We start from the raw sequence: 21,967 nt of genomic DNA, 5'->3' as shown, positions 1-21,967 counted from the left end.
GTCATTAGAATATAAGAGTCAACGGACCATCCGCTTATGTCCATTCGATTGATCGACATACGACGCACCGACCGATTGGTGTAACTGTCTAGCCGGCGCATCAATCGGACCCTTGCACATCAGCTCAACAAAGAACCTTTGCCGGAGTATCCAATTGGCTGGAGTACAGAGGGGTACTTTGTCTATTTAACTCAAGCTCCAGCTTCATTTATTCGTATCTCAGATATCGATTTAGATACAACCGCATCGCAGTCAATATGCCATCTAAAGAAGCACCGCAGCTCGTCCTAGGCCTTGCAAATGTACCCATGTCTCCCCAATTCTTAATACTCTGGCTAATAAGCATAACAGGTAGGAGACAAATCAAAAGATCCCATGGCCCGGTACGGCACCCCGGAAGCCGTCAAAGAACTCTTCGACGCCTTCTTCGCTCGCGGCTACACCAGTCTCGACACTGCACGAAACTACCCTCCACACGCCCCTTTTACCGGAGAACCACTCGTCGGCCTGGCCCTGAAATCATACGAGAACAAAAATCCACCATCCTTCGCAATTAGTACAAAGATAATGCCCCGCGGTGACCGGCCGCATACGCGCGAAAAGATCGCGTCCAACATTACCGCGAGTCTAACAGCCCTACAACTACCTCAAGTCGATATTGAATATTTACATGACCCAGACCGCTCGACGCCGTTTGAGGAGACATGCGAAGCAATGAATAAAGCGTACGTCGAAGGTAAATTCCGACGATTTGGATTGTCGAATCATTCGCCTGAAGAGATTGACAAGGTGGTTAAGATTTGTGAGGAGAATGGGTATGTGAAGCCGAGTGTTTATCAGGGGCATTATAATGCTGTTGCGAGGGCAGCGGAGAAAGATATTGTGCCGGTTTTGAGAAAGCATGGAATTGCGTTTTATGCATTCAGTCCTGCGGCAGCGGGCATATTCTCTGGAAACCACAGAACCAAAACCGAACCTGGGAATCGGTACGATACTACGGTATGTTCTACTCCCATTACACCATGTGTACGGATCCATAGAATCTGATGCCAAAGAATGAAGCTCCCCATCGGCCAACTGTACACAAGATGGTATCTCCGACCCTCCGTCATATCCGCCGTCGACGCCGCGGTCGAAATCGCCTCCAAACACGGAATCTCTGGCCACGCCGGCGCGCTTCGATGGGTTGCTTACCACAGTATTCTGGATGCTAAGTATGGTGATGCGATTGTGCTAGGCGCCTCGAAGGTTGAACAACTTCAGCAGAATATGGATATTGTTGAAGCCGGGCCGTTGCCGGAGGAGGTGGCGGATGCGTATTCGGGGGTTTTTGGTCTGGTGTGAGTTAGGTCTTGGTTTTCATATGTGGTGATAATTCTCTTTAAGCCAGTAGAGCCCTAGTTTTCTGGCGAATTAGATAGACGAGATGATCACTATGAATAGACATAACACATTTGATCTGCATTTAGTGCATAACAAGCGCTTTCTGGCGGCGGACTAAAACTGTGCAGCCTACGTCTCGGAGTCGGAGTTTCTCATTCATTTTACTTCCATTCTGCTACAAGCTATGTCAAATTTGGTTTGATAGAATACATTCATCAAGACTTTCACGGAATCATATTGGCTTCGAATTGATTTAATACCGACAGGGCTGATCTAGCTAGCTTATTAATTTAATTGCGCCCGTGTATTGAATAGTTAAGCTGTGATACAACAGTGAGGATTCTTCACTGTATGTAATTGTCTACATAGTTGAACATATCGACTGACCTATCGAATAGCGAGGGGCTGAAAGGGCCAAAATCGGAGCCCGGGATAATTGAGTCGCTGCCTTGATGCCTTAGTCCGTTGCCCGCAGCGTTTAAGAGCTTCTGAATTTGTTATACCTTCCCCGCACGCTTATCTGCCTTCCAACCTCGTTTCCTTCATTTCATCCTCTTTAACGACACTAACGATCATTATTAGCAGGTTATAGACCTCAGTCTCGACTTGGAGAAAGAACAATACTGCATGAGTCCGCCCGATCAGTCGCCCGTTTCGGAAAGTTAGGGCTATCTGCTATCAGAGAACTGCTGGTGAGAGGATGCAGATAACCATCACCAGTTCAATGCGAAGATCGACACATTCAAATTCTGCCACGATAATTTAAAATACGCGATGGTAGAGCAGACTCTGGACTCTTTGTCAATCATGACTAACATAGAGGTGATTTAGGCAACAAACACGTTAGACGGCCTCCCAGTCGAATTAAAAATATGCATTTTCCAACAACTCCCCAATATTCAATCAATCCACGCCCTGAACCAGGCCTCAACTGAATACCTTCAAACATATACCCAATTCCGGTCCCAAATTCTATACGATCTCCTTCGTCGCCAACACAATGACGAAGTCGATATGGCCGAAGCCGTCGTGGCCATGCGCTCCGAGGGCGTCATCGCTGAAGACATCCGCAACCGCGACAAGATTATCGATCTGTTAGACTGTCGACGTCGGGGGACAAGAGAGAGCAAAAATTGCAGGTTCAAAGCGGACTCTTTTACAATCGACGAGATCATGAAGATGATGAAAATGCATGAATCAGCTATTTATTTCATGGATGATTATGCGGCTACGCTTCCAGCGCCCGCGTGGTGGGATCACAAAGCCCGAAAGTGGCCATCACCGATCAAGTTGTCGCATACAGAGCGAGCAAGATTTTTCCGCGCTTTCTATAGGCTTCAAACGTGGTGTCATATATTTGGACAGCCGGAGTATGGTCGGCATTGTTCTGCTTCAACATCTTCTTCATTTTCATCTCCCTTTTCGGCAGGGTTGGAAAGACCATCTGAGAATGAATGGACGGATCGAACTTTTACACTCGAGCAAGCATGGCGGCTGATTTGGGGCACAATGCCGCCATGGGAGATTGAAGAAGTCGGGTCTCTGCTGGATTACTTCATGTCGAAATATATTGAGGTTTTTCAGGAGATTACGACTGCTCTGATCAACGGATACAAACCTGGTAACTCCACCAGAGATGATCAGTCTACGCAAAATTCGGATGTGCTGGATGATGCGCCGATTGGGACGTTGCCGTTAGGGACTCCAATTCATATGATTTATGAGCTGCGCGGTTTGTTCCACTCATCAATACTCATTCACTGGACAAATGACCGACATTTAATAGGAGATCCATGGTCTTTGGCCATAACTTTCCGCTACTCCATGATTGAAATAGGCCCTTACTTTCTCTACAAAATCCTCCAACAACCTTACGATGACCGACACATCGCCGTCTCCAACAATCTACGCAGCGTCTTCACCACGAAATTATGGGAAGTCACTGGCCTCAACGACGAACAGAAATTACCACTTGTCTCGCCAGCAGATCGATACGAACGTGCCGATCTTGCTCGATTCATAACGTCTCTGCCTGTATTAGAGAAACCGAACAAATGCTGGACGAGGCACTGGGCAGGTTTGGAGGGGCAGCTACATCCGGATTTGTGGCTGGTAAATGGAACTGGACATTACAGTTCGTATCCGACTATCAATAGAAGGGAGTGGAAATGGGGGTATGTGCTATGGGATGATGAGAGGCTGGAAGAGTGGAATGCCGTGGAGCTTAGTACTAGAAATTGATGTATCTGGAACTTTTTTTCTTTCTTTGTTCTTATAAAGATATCTCATCGGGTTTGAGGGAAAATTACTCCATGGTGGCTGAAATCGCCACTCTTTCATACGCCACACTACCAAATTAAGTCGAACGTTATTGTGTATCTTCTTTCAAATCGATAACAGACAGTTGAGGAGTTACAGCCTAGAGTATGTAATACAATGTAGCATCTTTGTATCTTGGATCCCCCGCGGTACCAATTTTGGCACGCACCTCCGCCGGATAATGTACCCGATGACAATGCCATTCTTTCCCCCCTTTTCATTATGGGGGTACAAACGGAAATGAGTGGTCGGGCGTTCTCCCATTGCCCGAAAGACAGACACACTCTGTCAAACGGCTTTTTTGTGAATATATACTGTCGATGATTGGCTACTTAACACATTGTTGCCTAGCAAGAGGGGATATAAGAAGCTGGTCAGATCCTCCCTGGATTCTTTTCTTCAAAATATTCTTCTTCTCTCATATAGTGACATCCTAGACAGCCATTCTGGAGGGTATTGTCTCTACTTTCTAGTGCTGACTTGAATGCATACTTTTGATCCATGGAAAGGCTTCAGTATGCTATACATATCATCTTCTTCTATCTAAGAAACGTGAGTAAAACGCCGAGCCACTGCGAAAATGTGCCGTGCTAACAATCGAGCAGCTTCCCAAAACTCTCCGAAATCCCATCGACTACGACAATTGTTTAATAGCCCAATGAAAATGGTTGGTGCCAGCGTGCATCCCTTGGGCGGTTTTAGCGGTCAACGCGGACAACAAACCATAATGACAGCAATGAACAAATCCGAGTCTCTCGTTATTGTTTTGAAAATACGTTAGACTGCACCAAATCAACTCTTTTGTTCTGTACGGATTCAACAGTCGTCAAAATTGCTGCCAAACTAAGATTGAAGAGCATCAAAAGTGTGAAAAACATAAAAAAACCGCGGCCGAGAAAACCGCAGTAGGTCGCAAATGGTTTGTTATGCCCCAGTCTATTGTAATGATATGTGGGCTAACCAGCATTTGAAGTCTGCTCAGGGGTCAACAAACTAGTTCTCATATCATCTTAAAGAGACAGGAGTGCGTTATGACGAAATGTTCACGCTCGCCATAATCGCCCAATACATCTTCCGCAGACTTTTGACAGGTCGAACTTTGTCGGTGTATTACCATCGCTGAAGTAGTATGACACACAAAAAGTAATTACAGAGTCGATCGCAGATATCATCAGACCTAAAGCTTGGCTGTTTGGACATTAGCCAGCTAAAGGGAAAGAAAGCTCGGACGAGAGAAGCCGGGGTGCAGTCTGTACCAAATTCCTTCAACAACGAGCACCTGAATGGGAATTTCGATTATGGCTAGTACATCCGAGAAACCTGACATGCGCAAATACGTCCATAATCTACCTATATCAACCACACAAATACTCCACCTCCAGCGCAGTCTCGATTTTGGCGCGTCGGTCTATCTTCTGGCTGCTACATATAAGCACTTTGCACGATATCGATCCTAGACCACACAAACGACATGTGTCCTCAAGAACCACCATTTCATTCGAGCACCAAGATCAAATCCCATTTTTCGATTGCGAGCATAAGTGGTATGAGCGTCGGCTCAAACAGATAATCGACACAGAGGAATACTAATGGTTCGTCGACAACATGCTCATACCAGAGGCAGGTATGCCATTAATCTCGGTGGACTTCTTCAGAACAAGGATGGTGATAAAGTACTGTGCGGACGAGATTGCAATGAATTGGAAAACGATACCAAACTCGCCATCCCCAAGGCTATGGCCGTTTACCATTATGAATGGAGGATTGAAAGCAAGAGAGTAGGAGGGATGCTTCGTCGGATGATAATGACGATAAGAACCGGAACGACCAGACCACTTCGATCGAGCGCAACGTGAGCTCCAAAGTCGTGAAACTTTGCCAACAGACTGCCAAATGTGTAATGCCAGAATGGAACATGCCCGAGAACTCCAACCCAAAGCTACAAGAACTGATGTGGTCCAAGTTCTTTGCGGAACGCATCGTCCAGTCTTGCGGACTCAGTGAAGATATCATTCCCTCGGCGCTGGAGAAGCAGAGTCCAAACGTATTGTCGCTCTGTTGCAGAATCTCCTTCGTCTCAAAAGCACCGAGAATTTTGCAGACCTCACCCCTTATCAGCAGAACCTTTCCCCGATTTTTCTGAAGCCAGATAAATGTCGGTTTATATTACTCTGAAGCCCTCCCATTGTGTCAATTGCTTGAGTCTTTCTGGTTAGGAAATTTCTGTTTCTTTCTCTCGATGAGGCAGTCACAGTTGTGTTGAAAGAGGTGAGCTCTCAAAAAAAAAAAAAAAAAAAAGGCCACCACCAGAGATGCCAGAATTGGCTTTGAGGTATCGATAAAGCCTCACCGATGAACTGGATAGCCTGATCCATTAAAAGGATCGGGCACGGCTGGAGGAGAGTGAGGGGATGATGGAGATTTTTGAGGAGTGGCGTGGGCAGCTTGAAGCCAGAATTGGCAGAAAGCAGGGGGAGATTAAGCAGAAGAAAAAAGTCCTAAATATCCTTGACAGCACTCATAAGCCTGTAAGCGACTAGTATGGTCATCGACAGCACACATAAGACTGCGATTGACAGAATTGGTAGAGAAAAGCGGAGAAGCGGGCGTTGAATGTCCTTGACAGCACACATAAGACTGCGATTGACTAGATTGGTGAAAATAAGCGTATACAAAATGAAAATAGCTTGAATTCAAGCCTATCAAGACAAAACACCATCCAAAATGTCCTTCTTATTTCTTGTCTTGTCTAGGAACCTAGTCTAGAGAGTATTTATGATTATATTTTATATCCTGTCTAAAGATCTAATTTTTAGAAAAATTTATTAAAACAGATGAAGACTCATTACAGGTTATCTAATGTAGCCCTAACACATTGACAAAGTGTGACCGTAGAGTTGGATAGTCTTATTACAGTCATAAAAAGAATCGCACACAGTTTCATCATTTTTCTGATAAACTGGAAAAATTAGAAAGAGAATGAGAAATATAAGGCCAAGATTAAGAGGTTGAAGGTCAGAATTGGCCGAAAACAAAAGGAGATCAAGCAGAAACATTTGCTCTTGAGGAGCATTGACGGAGAAGATACACGTGAGAATGATTACTTATGAGCAGATAGAGCCGTCAGATCTTGACGGTTACATTATAAATCAACTCGATCGAGCCGCAAGGAGTTCGCCAGTTACAATTAATGAGATAACTTATTATATTGGATGACTCCTCGTCCCTATACTCCTAGAGAGATGTCAATGCATTGTCTATTATCCAGACGAGTCCCAGCAACTTATAGCATGGCTTACCCAGGTACTTGTCAAATTCTACGCTTGATGTAGCGATGGGTCGCCCTCCGACTGGTAATGTGTGAGTGTCATCAATATCTGTCGAGCTCCTTTCGCCTAAATGGGCTATTTTCAACAGATACCGATATGAGTGCGTGGAGGCCGTGATAGTCATATTCTATACATCCACTGGAAGATACAAAACAACAAGATAAAACTATATAGAGCGCTTCAGATCCAAATTCTTGTGCTGCGACCTATCTTTAGCGAAGCAACGTCGGTCCCCACTGGTGAATAAGAAGCGAATATTAAGAACTCAAACGTTCACGTGTCTCAATTAGCTTACAGACAACACAATACAAATGATAGGGCGATCCGGTGTGCTCTTTGGTATTCTCTTGTTTGCTTCCACATATATTGTGACGTAAGTAGCCTGCGCCCTGCGCCCAGGTGCCTGGGTTGATGGGAAAGTCCGTCTTCACATCCCCTCGCTAACATGAGTATAAAAGGATTTATAACCCCCAGTTCTCTCCTCTGTTCTTACCTTCACACAATCTCTGAATTCGTATTTTGGTTAGTGAATCTTCAGAATTTTCGTCAAAGATACGAACGTCAAATCTCAGGTATGTATCATCTCTAAGCCGTATTCATCTCATATCCTGGCTGTATGCAGTGGAAACACCAGATATTGATTTCAGACGTGTTTAATGACATATTCCCACATTTCTTAGAGAAATCACGTTTCGAAATTTCTCAACATGGCCAAACAAACCAACGCTAAAGCCTCTAGACGCCGTCGCCAGACTGCTGCAGCAGGCTTGGTGACCCCGATTGCCGGTATTGATCTTTCACGCTGTGGCGGAAACCTTACCATCCCTGTCCGCGATCTGGAGTGGCTTGAGCCTCGTGCCCAGGCCTTGGACACTAGCTATCGTCGCAAGGCAGCCAAGATCTACACCCACGGCACCGTTGCCGATACAGCGCCATGTAGCCGGTGCGCTGCAGGAAAAGGTCCTTTCCGGAAGTGCGTGATTGCATGGGATGACCAGGGGTACATCGCCAACGGAAACTGCGCCAACTGTTACTGGTTTCATAAGACCAGCTCCTGCAACCGTCGGTACATTCTACCATGCGAGGCTCTAGCAAAGGCGGGAAAAGATCTTGGAGAGTTTCAGGAAGCCTGCAGCATCCACTGCAACGGCACGCATATCCCCGACGCAAGCGTTGCTGCCAACCATCATGTCGCCGAGTCTTCGGACGAGGAGGAGGAATCTGTCGACGAAGCCGAGGAAGACGACGGTATGGACGAGAATGATGAAGACGACGACGACGACGACGACGACGACGACGACGAAGATGGATATTATGAAGTTGAAGAAGCTGAGGAAGCCGAAGATGACGAAGATCTTTTCGACGGCTATGACGACGACGCTCTTTTCACTGAGAAGCGCAAGGCCGACAATGATGCAGACTACAAGTCATTGAAGGCAAAGAAGGTTCGTGGCTTCACTCCCATCAACTTTGACCGTCTCTAAACAAGGACAACGACTAGGCAAGTGCATGATAAATCAGTAGCGTGCACCTTGATTCAATACTGTGACGATGGACGAGCATGGCGAATTATTGGCATTAGTATCAGGTTTGGGTGAATATGGGGTGTTGGGGTTAACGAGTTCAGTGCAATGAGAATGATAGAAAATCTAAAATAGATTTTTCTTTGATTGAAATTCATTCCCCCCTTTTTAAACATTAGTATCTCAAGCCTTTGCTCACATACCTAATTTATCTGCTTCCTTACTCGTTCGCCAACCCGATCGGCGAGATCATCCAGCCAGCGAAAATAACCCGTTCAGCCCATCCCGGAAGTAGCTGCCAATTCTGCATTGAATATGTCACTACCGGACAGACAGAACCAAACTACAGGTTATAACCATGGCAGCTGCTTCCATGGATTTGTTCTGACCACTTAACCCATTAACGCTATATCTGCGAGCATGGCAAAAGTAGGGAAAAGGACATGGTAAGCCCGTCAGAAGGATTAGATAGTGAATAACCCAGAGGCTTTCTAACAAAAAATCATTTGGCATTTATGGGGGAAAGGAATCGGCTCTATGTGAGGTCTCCAATACTCTTACTTTGGACATTACCTTTTTTTGGTGTGGCCACTACTAGCATGAAAAGCTTTCGAATATATCTCGTAATGTCCGAATTGTGCATTGTAATCTTCGATCATGTGTATTGGTAATCAAACACATAGTATCGTACACCATTGGTGTGACATTCCTAAAGAAACATGCATACTTCAACCTAACACCCAACTCCCTTCGGTAAACGCACGGTCAGCCCTGTATCCTTTTCAATATCATCAAATATCTCCTGTATTTGAGTAACATACGCCACCCCAGTTGCAGTGTTCAAGGCATATATCACCCCAACAACTGTATTGTTAACAAGATCTATGACCCACGCACCGCAGTCCTTGGGCTCACTGAATCGTTGGTGATTCCGGGCTGGGATAACTGCCCATTCAGCGGCGACTATGACCTTATCACTTTCCTGATCTTTGTAACGCACATAGCTTTTTGTATAGCTGACGTGACCTCCCGTGAGATCCGGGTATTTCGCTTTGTAGACAGCGGAGCCGGGTTTGAGTGTTTCCGTGCTGGTTGGCGGCATTTTGATTTGGTCGAATGACAACGACTCTCGAATCATATTTACACTCTCAAGTTGGTCCCGGGCTCCCTCCAAATCAACGAGTGCCCAGTCGAGATGATGATTGTGAGATATGCGTGTGCCTGAAAATGCGCAGACTGTGCCGATACTGAGACTATCATCGGAGATAATCTGCTTCATCTTGTGTGCTTCGTCTTTCTTGGACTGTAAATAGGCTCGTTGGTGAGACATAAAATGCGGCCCACAATCCGCTATCCAGTCCCTTTCGATCCCTTCGATCACGTTGTGAAGCCATTTTAATTCTCTTGAGGCATCAGAGACATGTTGGAACCACGAATGATTGCTGGGATATGAACAGGTGATGGTTCCATATTGCTGTAATGGTGTACGGCTTGAACCTGCAAGTCATTTTCGATCAGTATCATTTACGAAAATTTCGATTCACTCAGAGAACATACCTAGACCAGAATCGACGTCCTGTACAAGCATTGTTGATGGCAGATAAGACCGGCAAGTCAATGCACATAGTTTTTGACATGTACCATCACCATCAACCAGCTCTATGATGCCCCCAATTATCCCACCAGAGAACTCCCCAACCACATAGTGGAACGAGACATTACTTCCAGGTGGTAGAAACGTCTGATCCGTAAAAGTATCAACCACCATACCATCATGTCTCACTAGCTTGCCAACGCATATCTCAACACGAGCTTCCGTCATCGCATGGATATCATGGATTAGTTTCAGAAACACCCAATTGATCATCGGCAAGGCGTAGACAGTTATAACCACCGTTATCTCAGTGCACCTCACACCCGCCCTTTCGCCCTCGCTCTGGAAGCATTCAACGGCCGCCCAATCAATGCCCATCTGGTCGAGTTTGTGAATAATCATTTTCGCGGTATGATCCCACGTTGTCGTTGTCCATCTCGACGGCTGTGTTGAAGTGATATGGCTAATTCTCATTCTTTTCTCCTTCTCGATGGCCTCTGGGTATATGATCTTGATGATGGCGTGGTTGGTAAGCGGACGATCAGCGGGATAGAACGATAAGAGAAAATCGTCGTCAACTGCCCCAAACGCGTAAAGACCCATGCCTTCTATCATGTTCAGGAAGAGGCCCATTGATTGCGCCATGGTAATAACTTCCCTGGAGTTGCTTTCATCGCGAGAGTCGATGAGAATGGATTCAAGGAGACGGAGGAGTGGAGGGGTCATATTCGTGTATCGCAAGATAAACCGTCGTCAGGCGAGTTGGTATCGTCGAAATCTGGATTTGAAGCGTTTTGTAAGAATTGTACTGTCTCTGGTCTAGGTTGGGCTCGAAATTGGAGGAGAGAAACGCGCGCCACATGCGAAATGTTTGAAAACCGCCTGATACATATGCGTTAGAATAATTCCAGACCGTTGATGGGAATGGAAAGTCGTTTCAACCTGGCTACTTTTATAGACGATCAACCACTATCTGATCATTCAATGTAGCCATCGTCTCAATATGAAAGGATGCTTGGGTGTGACAGCTCGTGTTGCTGGTCTTGTGAGTCGTGATTTTCCATTCACAGAGTACACATATGTGAAAGTATCAAAAACGTTTTTTTTTGTGAATCTAAGCATTGAAAAGTTAAGAGGAATCTGGATGGGATGGGTGCAAGTTGTTAACTTGGAGTTGGTCGAGGAATGAAGAGATGAAATCGAGGCAGGAAAAATAGAGAGAGTTCAACGGTACAATAACTACAATCCGACTCATTTGATTTCTAATAATCTACCAGTCAAATAGAAACTGAACCGCGACTCGGAAAGCATATAATTGAAAATTATATAGTGGAGATGCCGAAGTACTGTTACTTACTAGCAGTATACACAGATTATGCCAAAGACTTTGGCAAATTCTTAGCAAGATAATCTTCCAAAGTCGTAAGCCTCCCACGAGCAACACTCGCTGTCCAAGCCACCTTTTCCTTTGTCTCGCTTCCGTAGTAACCAACATCTTCACTATACAGCATCATCTCAGTAATACACTCGGCACCGTGCGGTGGAAGAAACCCTTTGAACACATCGACCGGAATTTGATTGTATTTGACCGTCTCGCCACTGAGACGTGTCAAAATTTGCGCAGCCTCCTCCAGGCTCCAAAAGTCAGTCGCTGCTGAGAGAACTTTTCCTTCGAATTTCTCAGGTTCAGCTAGGATGGCACCGATGTATTTACCCGTGTCACCCTCGATATCAATATGCGGGAGCTTTGTATCTGGTCGAATAACATTTGATATCGCAAAGGTGCCATCGCCGACAGGATGAGGGGCCATCATGGATGCATAATTCTGCATAAATGACGACGGCGCGAAAAAGGAACTTTTGATGGGAAGACTGCGGATATATTCTTCCACCTCGTACTTAGAATCGAACGATTCGACTTTGGCATACTTGCCCTTTGATTCTAGTGTTGGTGAGGACAGAGTACTCCAGATTAAGTATTTGACGCCTGCTTCAACGGCAGCATCAGCAAGGGCTTTTCCCTGACGGACTTCACGCGCTTTCAATTGGTCGTCGTAAATGGTTGTGGTGACTGCGAAGACGGTATGCGCACCCTTGAATGCGGCTTTGATGGAGTCAATGTCGTCGAGGTCTCCTTGGACAACTTCGATGCCCTTGGCTGTTAGTGCTTGAGCAGCTGGCTTATTAGAGTCACGAGTCACTGCGCGGATCGAATATTCTTTGCTTAGGACAGGGTCTGCAACGACATAGTTGGCGACTGAGCCGCCTTGGTTGCCAGTGGCGCCGAGGATGGTGAGGAGTTTGCTCATGGTGTTTCCTTGTTTGACAATTCTCTGAGGATGTGTTTGACTCAATTACAGATCTGGAATGATTTTCAAGTTTCTTCAGCAGTGTCTTTGTAGTTATCGAGTCAAGCTACTATCCAGACTGTGACCCACCTTAAGTCCGAATATAAAGCCGATAGTGAAAAATCCCGAAACTCGCAGACCGATCTAAAGCCGTAGCCAGAGCTTACAGTAGACGTGTTAAATATACGGGAATACTGATCTTATGCCGCGATAATGAAAGATGGTAGATTGTTCAGCGATGGATGCACCTGCTAACCCGTGCACATCTTACGACCAAAATGATGATGTAATTGATTTGTGGCCATTGAACCATAGTGAATCTCGACCTCCTGTCGTGCACCCATGGCAGAAAAATTTCTCAATTTTGGATATTATCATACTACCAATATCTTGTTTGTTCTTTTGTCCATAATGAAGTTCGTATGTAGCTGAGCGCTCGTTGTACTTGGTGTAGCTGGTGACCGGACATATCGGACTTAATTCGATGACCCCTTAGGGCTAGCCGAGACAAGTCCTAGTTGGTTCTAATGACCGTAACCATTCTCGTGCCAATGCTTTAATGTACTCAATTAGGATGCTCCTAACTTTAAGAAGCTTAAGCTCAATGAAAAAATAGATCCTGCAACTGATAAACCCAAAGAGGCCACAGCCTGAGTGATATCGTCGTCGTTGTACAGCTGCTCGATAGCAGAAAGTATAGGCCTAAACTCTAATTTAGGGACTAAATAAGCAACCAACACAACAATGCTGATTTATGAAAGCCACTTGAGGGGAAAAATTCCTTCCAATGTAACCTTGATATACCGATTATCCAATATCGTCTTCGCATCATACATGTGGGAACAATAACATGCGCCATACACTATAGATTTGATGCTGTGACGATCAATGGAAAGATACTGTTCATGAAAGCAATAGCCAAAGCCTTGATCGACTTCTCTGCCGCGGAGATTATTGGCTTTAACGTGGAGTAACAGGAAGGAAAAATGTCTTGGAAGAAACAAGACGCTTGCGGGTTTCTAAGAATTGATTAAATGTACATGAAGCAAGTTAGGACTGTTAATCTAATTTTAGATTCTGGTAATCCCAAAATGTCATTATGGAAGTTATGACTGTTGCGTGAAATGGGAAGTCGAAGGAGGGTGTCCACTAAAAATTATATCTAGGCATACTATTAATCCTCGCTAGTTCATTCCAATGATGCTCTTTTATCATTTCCCGGCGGTGTTCTTTTGCCTCTAGCATGCCCATAGGCCATTCATCTGTTGCCTGAAGAACTTCGTCAATAAGCTCCTGTGGCATGGTGGTGTATCTATGGAAAAAGTTTTGGGTCATGGCTTKTGCCCACCAGTCATGTTGCTGTGGTGGKACATTGCGTGTTGAACAGACTCGATAGTGCGGGTCTACTAAGTAGAGTTTGACCGCACGATAATGACCTGTGATAGTAGGGTTGACCAGTTTAAATTTTCTGAGTCGATGCTCCATAACATTAGGGAAGGTGATCAAACGGTCTTGCGGGGCGGCAACAGATCCGATATTTTGAAAAGCCGATTCTTTCTGGTGATCGTGATAAAGATGTAAAGGTGGGAAACCCAAAATTTGGGTGAGAGCATCGATTTCCACTAAGTTACGTCTTCCATATCGTTGTAGTGGTCTCTTGAGTCGTTGATCATAGTATATCTTTTCTCCTGGAGCCACTGGTTCCTCATCGCATCTATAGGACTGCTTGTCTATGGGAGTCTCCTGGCGGAACTCAATCCGGGGAGTCGTAACATTCTGAACGTCGTATGGAAACACAGCCATTGCCGCGATGTGTTCATTTAACTGTCCTGGGAGCTGCCAGCTACCAGGTCGATAGACTGGATTATCTGGCGTGAGCTCAATGCTGTCAATCTGAACAATAACTTGCAGACCTTGATTCCGGAATGTATCTTGTAGACTAATCTTATAGGGCCGAAAGTCAGGTACCATGGGCTTCTTAATCTGGCCACCATAACTGAGCTTCCGTCCGCTGGCAATGTCTATAATTGCCTTGTTAGTGTTTCCTCTAGACCTCCACTCTTCGTGGGTGAATGCTGTTCCCGGTTCCGGATGCTTGAAGTGGAGTGAAAGGTTTAGCTTCTGTAGCATATGAGGCCAAGGTTGGTCCGTCCAGTTTTCTGGCGCTGCAAAGGGTGTTAATAATCCAATTTTGTACTCCGGAAACTCGAGATAATCTTTAGCCTTCTGCCATAAGTGTGAGTTCAGAGGAGGTAGTTCCATTTTCTCCTTCTCAGCGACATCAAGAAGACTTTCCAGTCTTTCCTATACTTCGCGTATTTTCTCCTTATCCTTATCACTTGGATGTTTCAGCTTGCTCAAGCGTAATAAATCTTACCGTGTCTCGCGGTACATCATCTTCCTCTCTTTTGATGGGACATTAAAATCTCCAGCCCAGTCGGGAAGCTCATTTTCCCACTCAATACCGTAGGTGACTATTCGCAATGGCACAAGTCCCAACTGTCCTTTGTTAAAGGGATCTTTGAGACCGGGGTTTCCTTGAATTAGACAATCATTCCACAATGGTATTGAAAAAGCAATTAATTTTTCGACGTCTCGATATAGTGTTTTGTGAGCGGGATGCAAGTTGTTAATGTACGACACGAGACGAATGTCTGTGCCTGTATCATTGAGAAATTCCACATCGCAAGGAAGCCATTGATGGTTGGAGCTCCAGCAAGAGAACTTCTGATTTGGCTGATAAATGGGTATCCGTACACTATCACTCTGGTCTTGGTTAGCTTGCTGCTGAGCCAATCTTGACTCAATTCGCCGATCGAGATGTTCCGGTGCGATAGTAGCATCTTTGTATGAACCAAAAATGTCTTTTAAATCTACGTATCCCTCATCGGCTAAGACAAGGCTTCTCCCATAGACCAAAGGAAATAGCGATGGATCAACAAGACTCAACACTGGATCGTCGGATGCAGGCCGCCAACCCTCACTATTGTAATGAAAATTGAGCAAGGACGTAGCACCAGACTTTAACGAAGCAGCAAGTGACTGCAAATCAAGTCTATCAGATTTGCAAATACAAGACCCAGTATCTAAGACACGAACATGCTGAGTTTCGCGAAAGTAAATAGCTTTATCACGCAATTCCGACAGGCACCAGCTCCAAGCCTTTTCACTCATAAGCGAACTGGTCTTGAAGGCTTTATCTCGCCACCTATCGACAAACTCGTCGTTAAAAATTTCAAGATGCCAACCGGGTTTGTCTGTCACTTTGTTGATTAAGTCTACCATGGCTCGTTCACGAGCAGTCACCGCGGGCATCTGTCGCCACTCGCGCTCGCCGTGCGCAAATCGACCCTGGGGTTTGAGTTTATAATGAATTGGGAGGCCGTTGAAACCAGGGACTCGGAGAGGGCCACGGCCACTATTGTCTAGTGGTATCGTGGTGTGAATTTCCATTGTGGTTAACCCTCCAAGAAGGTGTTGATATTGGAAAAATGAGTCACCGGATACTAAGAGATAATTAAGGAGAAATGAACCCCTGCAATCTACCCCGCTTTGGAAAGGTTCATATGCCACTGAACTACCCCTAAGGATAACAATTTTAATTTCAGCAGGCGTAGAAAATCAGTCGTTCACGTGTTAAAGGAAATATGTCACCACAAAACTATGAGCTGAGAGGCCCAGGTGTAGATGAAGCTAAGGATCAAAATAGACTATATGAATGACGCATTCTGCTCGATATCGTCCAGATGATTGTCAGCGGATTGTGATGTATTTTGGGAAGAGGGGGGATCAAAATTTCTCATATACCTAATTACATATTCATTAAGTCACGGTTAGTTGTAATCTTTATATCTACTTAGGTAGATTGAATCGATTGTGGACAGCCAGCCATGTTCTACTAAAAACCAAGTAATTGATTTCAATAATTTGTCTTCTTACATGATAAAGCAATCACGATAACCAATACAGACCGATCCTCCCATTTCAGCATGTACCTAGTCTGCCCTTTTGCATTTCCATTTCATCATTGCAATACATAAATCTGTGCCAATTTCTGCATTCGACTTTAAGAGACGAGTGAAAGCTCCGTTCTTGGAGAGAATAGTGAACCTGCAAGCCACGTAATGAATCACTAGATCCCGCATCAACGATGGCCCCGTTGGCTCTTCATTGCTGGTACTAGCATATGTATATTCTAAAAGTTCAAGAACTTCATTTGAATCGAATTCATCACACTCGTATTCGCGTAATCTTTCGTGCAGAGCTGCCAAACAGAACTGCCGTAATGGTTCGATGAGATATTTCGTTGCAAAGACGTATACTTTGACAACAAAATAATAAAAAACGAGTGGGGAGATCCGCTCCTGCGTATGAATTGGTCGAATCCTTCTAAAATCTTCCTGGAATTCCCGATTGGAAAAGTCCCGGTACTCAAGGCACAGTTCGAGATCACCATATTTGTCTTTTTCATGGTATCGCTCGTCTGTATCTAACCAGGCAGCCTGCAAAGCCCTCCAATCTTCATAATCTGGGTTCGAAAACCACACTTTTTGATTCGACTGCTGGGGATATTGGGTTAAAGACTTTCGAAAAGTAGTATCGTAGGTTCCGGTATAAGCAAATTCGCAAAACGCAGCAAATATCTCAGCATCGATATCTTCTAGGACTGCGACCCCGAAACGAGATTCTTCCATGGCCCCATTCTTGATCATTGCTTCTAAAGGCTCCGATAAACCTTTCAAGATGGCGGTATGGATTGTCAGTGGGGTCCTTTGATTGCCCACGAGAAAAGTGAAGCGTGGAGATTGAAGGATTCTAGGGACATGTTAGTAGCAGACTATTTGGACAGGATACCCTCCCCTGACCTACTCGGTATAATCAATCATGTTGCTCTGTCAATGGAATGTTGTTTGTTTAAACAACAGCATTAATTGAACTAGGGTTCTTGTTTCTTACTGAACAGTGATTTTGGACTTTGACAATTTGTGTGGTCGCTGATCTTTGAATAAATAGCGGCGTCTCGCGTTAGGCTGTTATCGGTACTTACAGGCAGAGGTTCGGGTAGGCAACACTAAGAAAATTTCCAAGTTTGAGCGTATTCGAACTTTGGTTTTATGCCTTGGAATAATCATTTCTCCAGGCAGCAAGGCTAGAACAAAGATATTTGAGGCAGCAATCTGATGGTCAATGACGTTTTGACATGGGTTCGGGAAAGGTACCATAGATAGTACATTACAAAGCTGACTTTTCAAGCTCGCATGGAGAAGACTGACTGTCATACGGAGAGATTGTTATGCATAAAAAAATGAAACATACATTTCATGTCCCCTCTCGCCTGGCATCAATATCGACATGAGCTAGCCAACGACTAAATATACTCGAACAAAGTTATCTTTTGGTGGAGCCTGGAGCAATAAAAAACGCTCAGCTCCTCAGTTCTGTTTATATAACCATAATAAAAATGAACAAAAAATGGCATTGTCATCATTGCGGAGATTCTCCAGGCTGTCAAGGGAAGATGCTAAGTGTTAAATACTGTAGGCTGCAGCGGCTCCGTCTGTAGGGAAGGTATATGATATAAGCTTCTAAAATGTTAGAAAGTGACAATTTTGAGCCACCGTGATATGATCCTACCATCCCAAAAGAAAATAAGTCAGAGTTACATCAACCTCGAGCACTTAGCTCCATATTATTCCAGTCCTCTAACCTATTATTATCTTATAGTATGCGGTATGTAGGTACGGGCTTCTAGCTCCTCGATCATCCCGAGAACAAAATGAGAGAGCCGCCACTCTAACATACCCAAAATCTCCCTTATCATCAAAATTCGGACTAGATATCTAATCTTTTTGCGAATCAAATTCATCGGTGTATACAATGTATGGCCGTGTGTCTTCGCTTTACTAGTGTAAAACACATTTTGTAGCCTATTTAGCTACAGTATGCGGAGTATGCGGTAGCTGGTCATGGCAAAATTCATAATTCATCAACTGGAAGGCAACCCGTGCTTATATTACAAGTAGACCTTGGGATGGTTGTCGATCCAGCTATATACGTTATACTGTGGGATTCTAGGATCGTCTGTCATCGGGAGTACTCTTTCTGTCAATTTTGAATTCAATTATACGAATGTGAAGCAATATCTGATAGCTATATTCTCCTGAAAGCCATTCGTGTTTCTCTTAGCAATAACAAAAACTCAAGAACTTCCTGGGTTCCATCTTATCTCAGCCCACAATAGCATTCACATTTGCATTTGCATCTGCATTTTCTCCTCCTCCACTTTGTCATCGTCACAAATAAATCTGCGCCAATCTCTGCATTCGATCTCAGAATACGGCCAAAGTCTTCATTACTCGACAGAATGTTGAATTTGCATGCGACATAATGCATAACCAAATCCCGCATCGAGGGTTCACCCCATGGCTCCTGGCTCCTGGCTACTTGTATGAAGATACGTATACTCGAGAAGATTAAGAATTCTACGTGAATTCTTGTCAGTCAAATCAGCATCGCACAGTCTGTGGTGCATATGCTGTAAACAATAGTTGCGCAAGTGTTCAACAAGATATCTCGTTGCAAAGACGTACACCCTGACACAGAAGATGAAGTCATTCCTTTTCAGGTGTATGTCCCATCTCCAAGACCGTATAAATACACGGTCTTCAAAGTCGTCTGAGTTGAGACACAGCTCCAGATCCCAGTCACCGGAATCATCCGTGCCGCGGTCACAATCGTTATCATCAGTATCCTTGGACTCATCCAATCTATCTGCCTTAACCCGTGTTTCTGTTGACAAAGCTTGTGTTTTGTCTCCTGTCGCTTCGGTAGTCATTTCAAATTCTCGATTAACATGATTAGCGCGAGTAAATTCAAAATCGCCGCTATAAGCATATTCGCAGAATGCAGTAAAGATATCAACATCAACGTCTTTAAGGACCGCTACCCCGGATAGTGCTTCTTTCATTGTGCCATTATTGATCATTGTATTGATAGGATCTGATAAGCCTTTCAAAACAGCAGTATGGGTCGTTAGAGGGATCTCTTCCTCGCCCACCAGGAAGGTGAATTGAGGGGATTGAAATATTCTAACAGAAAATGTTAGGCAAATACAATGCCGGCTTGATTTTTAGTAACTTACTCAGTATAATCGATCATGTTGCTCCAGTTTATTGTCGTTAGCCGGGAACAACAAATGATTCAGGATGGCTCTTGCCGAGTGCATATAACAGGAATGCAAGTATTCTTGACAAAAAAGATCTTTTCAGAGATTGAATGGCAGTCAAACCATGACTGAGACATCCTGCAGCCTTCTGCTATAGCGAGTTGCCTAGTTGGCAGCCTAAGTAAGCAACACCAGTCATTTCCGAAACAAGCAATAAATGAATCACCTGAAGGGAAGTTTCTTCGAAGGCCCCGAGATGATCATCCTGTAGGCAGCAAGAATGAGTTGAATATTTGTGTCCAACACTAATCCACGCAACAATTCGATGTTTCTCCACTTCTTGGAAGGTGGAATAGAACCTAAATGTACCCAGGCAGAATTGTAGTTACTCACATATCCAGGACAGAATGGAACCCCAGACACTAACCCGAAATGCATTTCGGATACATTAAATTCTACTCCGGAGAGTACCTCAGTTCATTAAAGCCGGTCCTGAGTGTGGAAGAAATCATAATCAGAATTGTGGACGATTTCATGATTCGATGATTCATGATAGCACGAGTGGACAACGATTTATGTGAGTTGGAATGAAGGCCTAGTTTTGATGCTAAATATGTGTTAGGCTAGGCGCGCGGTTTAGTGTAGCGAGTTCTAGCTATGACCTAGGAAATGTCTAGCATTATATTTTGGGGAAGACTCTAATTTATCATGGACTGTTGGATTAGTATTTATGAATAGCCTACACATACAAATGAAGAAAGAAAACAACAATGCACAACCACAAAGGCTCAAAATAATTGACATACTGGGAGAACTTCAGAATAAGAAAACCCCTCATAGATCCCTCATAGATCCTGTTCCAGAGAGATCGGGGAAAGGCTTTACTGATAAAATAAAAAATGATTCGATACTGGTTCCACAGTCCCATGCTTCGAAGTCAATTTTTCGGTTCAAGTTTTCAAGTGAATTTTAGATGATGATATCTGCGCTATAACGCCTTCAATTACGAATAAAGCACCATCATCATGCCGAGTATATTTCAATCTATTGTAAATGCAAAATAATTTGTGCTCAAGCAGCGTATGGGAATCCGCAATTGAGCTGCACCAGCTAGATGGCTCCTAGAAAATTTTCTATATTTCACTGATTTTTTCCTAGCTAACACAAGTCTGTTTCAATCATAGAGCTGAACTAGCACCATATCAGCTATCTTAATAGTCGATCATCATGCAGAAATCCGTTTCTTATAAGATTTATTCCTCCTACAGCTTCATGTACTAATATAGCAGTTATGCAAAGAACCTAGTTGTACATCCTAGTACTAATTTCCAACCCTTTTGTACAGCACCCAAAGCAAACACCAAAAACCCAAGCACACATCTACCACGTGGTAGATCCTCCGCCTATCACCCCTTGCACCAGTCCGAACGAGTTTTTCACTATGAAGCAAAGCCACAGCCAGTCTTTCCGTTCTGAAACTGTGCACCTGGGCCGGAGCAAATACCAGATGGGCCAGCACAGCATCCACTGGCGCAGTCCGCAGTACTAAGGCACTGACCTCCAATAAACTGAAGACCTTTTCCGTTGCCAACATTCTTCACTCCTGACGGGTCGAATGACGGGCCTCCGTTAGCTGGAGAAGCCAAGGCTCCGGCGGGGACAGCAGAGGTAGCGGCAGCAGAAGCAACGGCAGCAGCAGCAACACTGGTAGTTGAAGTAGAGGCGCCTGGAAAGCCGCAGCCTGTCTTTCCGTTCTGAAACTGCGCACCGGGCCCAGAGCAGATACCGGTGGGATTGGCGCAGCAACCGCTGCCACAATCAGCGTCGCTTAGGCATTGGCCTCCAATAAACTGTTGGCCATGTCCGTTGCCAACATTCTTGGCCCCAGCCGGGTCAAATGGAGGAGCGGCAATTGCGGTAAGAGCAACTTCAGGGAGTGTTAGTGAACAGCGAGAGATCTAGGAGGTAGAATATTTACTGCTAAGGATACTGAGAATAGTGAGGGATTTCATTGTTGCGTATGAAGTATTTCAAGAATGGTTGGATCGAATGAACGTGTATAAATTGTCGTGTTGAAAGAGTGAAGATAAAAAGTCCGTATCAAACGGGCGAAACTAGAAGAATATGAAGAGATTGAGTCGTGAAAAGCACCAGGCTTGTCCTTGCAGAGAGAAAAGGAAGCAAGAGGAATATCCTAGATGTTTATATACCCAAGACACGATCACTAAATATGGACTTTAATTCGATTGAGGCTCTAGGGGGTCCATTACTGTTTGAGTGACATCGGATCAGACCCTTCGAAAACT

The 21,967-nt window shown here is 44.5% G+C and overlaps 7 protein-coding genes across 7 annotated transcripts; 3 read left to right on the top strand and 4 right to left on the bottom strand.

The window, feature by feature from the left end:
* Positions 1-257: 257 nt before the first annotated feature.
* On the top strand, positions 258-1,344 carry BHQ10_010207 (uncharacterized protein; the record flags this gene model as incomplete). Its single annotated transcript, XM_040872812.1, has 3 exons — positions 258-302; positions 352-999; positions 1,063-1,344. The coding sequence occupies 3 exons, from the start codon at positions 258-260 to the stop codon at positions 1,342-1,344; spliced, it is 975 nt and encodes a 324-aa protein (XP_040738709.1).
* Positions 1,345-2,397: 1,053 nt separating this feature from the next.
* On the top strand, positions 2,398-3,624 carry BHQ10_010206 (uncharacterized protein; the record flags this gene model as incomplete). Its single annotated transcript, XM_040872811.1, has 2 exons — positions 2,398-3,115; positions 3,170-3,624. 2 exons carry the CDS (start codon positions 2,398-2,400, stop codon positions 3,622-3,624), a joined length of 1,173 nt encoding a protein of 390 aa, XP_040738708.1.
* A 4,114-nt stretch (positions 3,625-7,738) lies between these two features.
* On the top strand, positions 7,739-8,515 carry BHQ10_010205 (uncharacterized protein; the record flags this gene model as incomplete). Its single annotated transcript, XM_040872810.1, has 1 exon — positions 7,739-8,515. The coding sequence occupies one exon, from the start codon at positions 7,739-7,741 to the stop codon at positions 8,513-8,515; it is 777 nt and encodes a 258-aa protein (XP_040738707.1).
* Positions 8,516-9,287: 772 nt separating this feature from the next.
* Positions 9,288-10,874, bottom strand: BHQ10_010204 (uncharacterized protein; the record flags this gene model as incomplete). The annotated part of the gene is made up of 2 exons (XM_040872809.1): positions 9,288-10,051; positions 10,112-10,874. The coding sequence occupies 2 exons, from the start codon at positions 10,872-10,874 to the stop codon at positions 9,288-9,290; spliced, it is 1,527 nt and encodes a 508-aa protein (XP_040738706.1).
* Positions 10,875-11,521: 647 nt separating this feature from the next.
* BHQ10_010203 (uncharacterized protein) lies at positions 11,522-15,949 on the bottom strand (the record flags this gene model as incomplete). The annotated part of the gene is made up of 5 exons (XM_040872808.1): positions 11,522-12,481; positions 12,587-12,640; positions 13,886-14,795; positions 14,874-15,538; positions 15,596-15,949. The coding sequence occupies 5 exons, from the start codon at positions 15,947-15,949 to the stop codon at positions 11,522-11,524; spliced, it is 2,943 nt and encodes a 980-aa protein (XP_040738705.1).
* A 542-nt stretch (positions 15,950-16,491) lies between these two features.
* Positions 16,492-19,654, bottom strand: BHQ10_010202 (uncharacterized protein; the record flags this gene model as incomplete). The annotated part of the gene is made up of 3 exons (XM_040872807.1): positions 16,492-17,311; positions 19,087-19,584; positions 19,638-19,654. The coding sequence occupies 3 exons, from the start codon at positions 19,652-19,654 to the stop codon at positions 16,492-16,494; spliced, it is 1,335 nt and encodes a 444-aa protein (XP_040738704.1).
* A 1,446-nt stretch (positions 19,655-21,100) lies between these two features.
* On the bottom strand, positions 21,101-21,673 carry BHQ10_010201 (uncharacterized protein; the record flags this gene model as incomplete). Its single annotated transcript, XM_040872806.1, has 2 exons — positions 21,101-21,588; positions 21,640-21,673. The coding sequence occupies 2 exons, from the start codon at positions 21,671-21,673 to the stop codon at positions 21,101-21,103; spliced, it is 522 nt and encodes a 173-aa protein (XP_040738703.1).
* Positions 21,674-21,967: the final 294 nt, after the last annotated feature.

This window comes from Talaromyces amestolkiae (genome assembly GCF_001896365.1).
Source record: "Talaromyces amestolkiae strain CIB chromosome Unknown scaffold30.1, whole genome shotgun sequence".
Taxonomy (NCBI): Eukaryota; Fungi; Ascomycota; class Eurotiomycetes; order Eurotiales; family Trichocomaceae; genus Talaromyces; species Talaromyces amestolkiae.
Note: the sequence above shows the minus strand (reverse complement) of the source record. Positions and strands in the feature narration are given on the sequence as shown.